The following is a 3375-nucleotide window of genomic DNA, read 5'->3' as shown; positions in this document are numbered from 1 at the left end:
AAGAGTGCATTTTGGAAAATACGTAATGCTGCCTGATGTGGAAGGGAAAGAAGAAACAAGCTGGAAGGGAAGCTACATCTGAAAGTGGGCATCTGAGTAGTGAAGAACTGAGCCCTTCTCTCCGTTCCCAATTTTATAGGACACCACAGTACTCGTCTTTTCAGTACCTCTTTTTAGTTAGTAAAACATATCCCCTCGAGTTCTGGCATACAAAGTAGACAGTGGTATAAAGTGTTAGGAGAATCCCCCGATTTCCACTGTCAGACCCATTCTCTTACAAAGCAGATCATAAAGATGGATTTCCTAGTTCTAATGTACTTACCACGCTGACGAAGTAAAGCCTTGCAACCTGGCATCTGATTTTATCATGGTTTACACACAAACGCACACACAGTTTGTACAATTAATAGGTTTGCCTTGTGTCTTCAAAACTATGAACAGAGGGTGGGGAAAATGCTGCAGACAGACTTAAGCAGAAAGCTGCTACTGGCTTTGAACTTGCATCCACCTACTATTTTGTATGCGACTATGAAGTTAATAGGCATCTTAGGCCCCTGGCACATGTTCATTTAAAAGGTACCAAGGGATTTGATCTTTGCTCTTAACACTTGCACCTCCTACCATGCCACAAGTGTGTGACAGAAGGAACAACTTTGGAATCAGGGATCAGATTCCAATCCCACCTTTTCTATTTGCCAGGGCAGGATCCTGGGCTCCCACTGCACCAGCAAGTTGAAAACTAGGTGCCTGCTGGTCCAGGGCTAGGGTAGACAATCAGATGACTGACAGCCCTGTCCCCCAAACCTACCACACGTTCAATTTAAGGTGCCAGACAAACCATCCACTAAAACATGTTCAACATTATTATTTACCGAACAATTTTAAGGCTAGTCACCATTTTACAGCACCTTAAATTGGGTTAATCACAGTGTAAATGAAATGTGTAGAGGGGGATCTTATAAACAGCATCAGAACTATTAGGCCGTGTCCACACAAGCAGAGGTGTGTATTTGCAGTGGCACAATTAGCAGCAGCACAAATTGTTGTCACTACTTTGTGCCACAACGCACACCCCTGCCCGTACATTTTGCAGCGGGACACAGTGTCCAGCCGCTCCATGTGCGGGGTGGGGCGGGGGGGAACAACACGACTGGCTGGGGCACAGGGGCCTCAGTGCAGGGCTAACTGGCAGGCAGCCCCATGCTGAGGCACCCTGTGCCCCAGCCAGGTGGGGAGTGGCACGTGGAGATGGGGGAGCAGGCAGCCCTCCACGCACTGCAGAGCCCCTGTGCTGGGGCGGTGTGCCTCAAGAAGGAGGAGCAGGCAGCCTTGAGCCAGCTGATCCCGTGTCTTGAGGCACACTGCACGTGCCTCGGCATGGAGGCTCCGCAGAGCAGCCCCCAGGATGAGGCATATGGAGACAGAGGAGCTGCCTGCTTCCCCATCTTGAGGCACACTGCACCCTCTGGGACTGGCTGGCTGGGGCACACGGTGCCTCAGTGTAGAGGCTCCGCAGTGCACAGAGATGAGGGAGCACCCAGCCCTGGACTGCCTGTTCCCGTCTCTGCGTTTGTCCTGGCAGACACCACTTTGGCATGCTTTCGCCACTTATTTCTTCAGGTTGTTTTGCTACCGGGAAATCCCAGTAGCAAATTTTGCCCTGGCACTGCAAGTTATCAGCACTGCACATGCTTTAATGTGAAACATGTGCAGTTTGTGGTGCTGCAGAGGTTTGCAGCACCACAAGCTGCACGTCTGGATCTGGCCTTAGTGTCCAAGTACTGAAAATAAGATTTTTCTTCTCCTTGTTCTCCATACCAGTGTCTCCCTCCAAAATATTGCTGCAGTATATAAAAGACTCTGATGCTTTACTGCAGAAACAATAAAAATACTTATGGACTTAGAGAAATTTCTCTGCATCTTTCTTCTAAAAGCCAACCAAATCAGTGTTTTATACGTATGTAACAAGCTAAAAAGCCTTCTTCCTTTAATGTCAGGATCAATTATGCAGAATTAAAAAGCTTGTCCCTGCAAGCTGGTGGGCACCATAACCCTTATCTAACAAAGCGTTTAAAAGTGTGAAGCACAAATATTCTCACTGAACAAACCAAGGCAACCCTAACAGGCTACACCAGCCTTTCTTCACTGTAACTGGGCCTACTTATATGCTTACAGTTAAGGATACATTTTTATGCAGGCCAGAGCATTCAACATCTCACAGGACCATGCTTCACAGCAATTAGACAACTGTTTCTACCTTACACTTCCAGCGTGTACAACAAAAACTTGCTTACCTGGTCATCGTCATAGTTGGGATCTTTAACATCCACTTCCTCCACATCATACACTTGCCCAGGTGTTCCCCAAACACCTTTACCACCTGCACCACCTGGCAAAATGGGAGACGATGGAGGGGGAGGAGGAAGAGGGACACTGTTAGTTTCAAGCTCCACCCAGTATCTCCATACTAGAATACCTTTGGACCCCAAATACAATTTAAGTCTTTCAATATGTGCAAAAGGCAACTGAAGGGTTTGCATAACATGATTTTCCCACCATTAGCCAATGAGGTTTGCACTACTTTGATGAGAATGCTACAACCCGAGACAATGCGAGAAACACTGAAATACCTGTTAAGTTTGCACCAGCAATGTTTATGTTACTGGATTTTTATGATGGAGTATATCTCTGAACATTATAATCTACTAAGCGTCTACTATCTTAAAGAAATAGTTAATAATGCTTGGTATAATAAATGGCATACACACCAGATTCCCCTATTACCACTACCTGCAGTTCTCATCCTAGTACTACTGTTATACAGAGGAGAACAGAATGGACAGTTTTAACGGAAAATAAATACCAGTAGAAACAAAACACAACTTACACTATGGGTAGCCTCCTTAGTAGGTTACACTAACCTTTTTTGGGTAGTCCCCTTCCCTTTCCAGATCGGGATCGTCTGTCCAGAAATTTTCCTTTTGGACTAGTTGGTACAGTGACTCCACTTTTCACTGCCTCCCCATTATCGCTAACTGAGTCTCCTCTCCCAGAATCTCGAGAAGAATTTTTTCTCAAGCGTCTCTTTGCTTTAGCATTAATTTTAGCTTCATTGATGGATGATGCAGGTATCCAATTTCCATTGATTTCAGGCTTTATTTCCTGAGTGCCACCATTTTCTTCATCACCAGAAAATGGAGTGTCACTTAAATTATCCAGGTCTCAAAAGAGAAGAGACACAGAAATACAGTTACTACTTTAAAGTTAACTTAACAAGTCGGGAAAAACGTTCATCTTGCTTAAGTGCTTCTGTTTAAAATGGAAAGCCTGAACTATAAAAGTTTAGAGTTAACAGAGAGCACCTGACCGAAGAGA

At 45.2% G+C, this 3375-nt stretch overlaps 1 protein-coding gene across 6 annotated transcripts in view; it reads right to left on the bottom strand.

The window, feature by feature from the left end:
- PDCD4 (programmed cell death 4) overlaps positions 1 to 3375 on the bottom strand; it is a 33746-nt gene that overhangs the window by 8847 nt on the left and 21524 nt on the right. For all 6 annotated transcript variants that reach the window (XM_025203193.1, XM_025203195.1, XM_006022798.2 and 3 more), the window contains 2 exons: positions 2922 to 3221; positions 2295 to 2389 (listed from right to left, as the gene is read on the bottom strand). In XM_025203193.1, the coding sequence (XP_025058978.1) occupies positions 2295 to 2389; positions 2922 to 3221 (395 nt within the window). The remainder of the gene's footprint in view (positions 1 to 2294; positions 2390 to 2921; positions 3222 to 3375) is intronic.

Source organism: Alligator sinensis, unplaced genomic scaffold (assembly GCF_000455745.1).
Source record: "Alligator sinensis unplaced genomic scaffold, ASM45574v1 scaffold559_2, whole genome shotgun sequence".
NCBI classification, from domain to species: Eukaryota; Metazoa; Chordata; order Crocodylia; family Alligatoridae; genus Alligator; species Alligator sinensis.
Note: the sequence above shows the minus strand (reverse complement) of the source record. Positions and strands in the feature narration are given on the sequence as shown.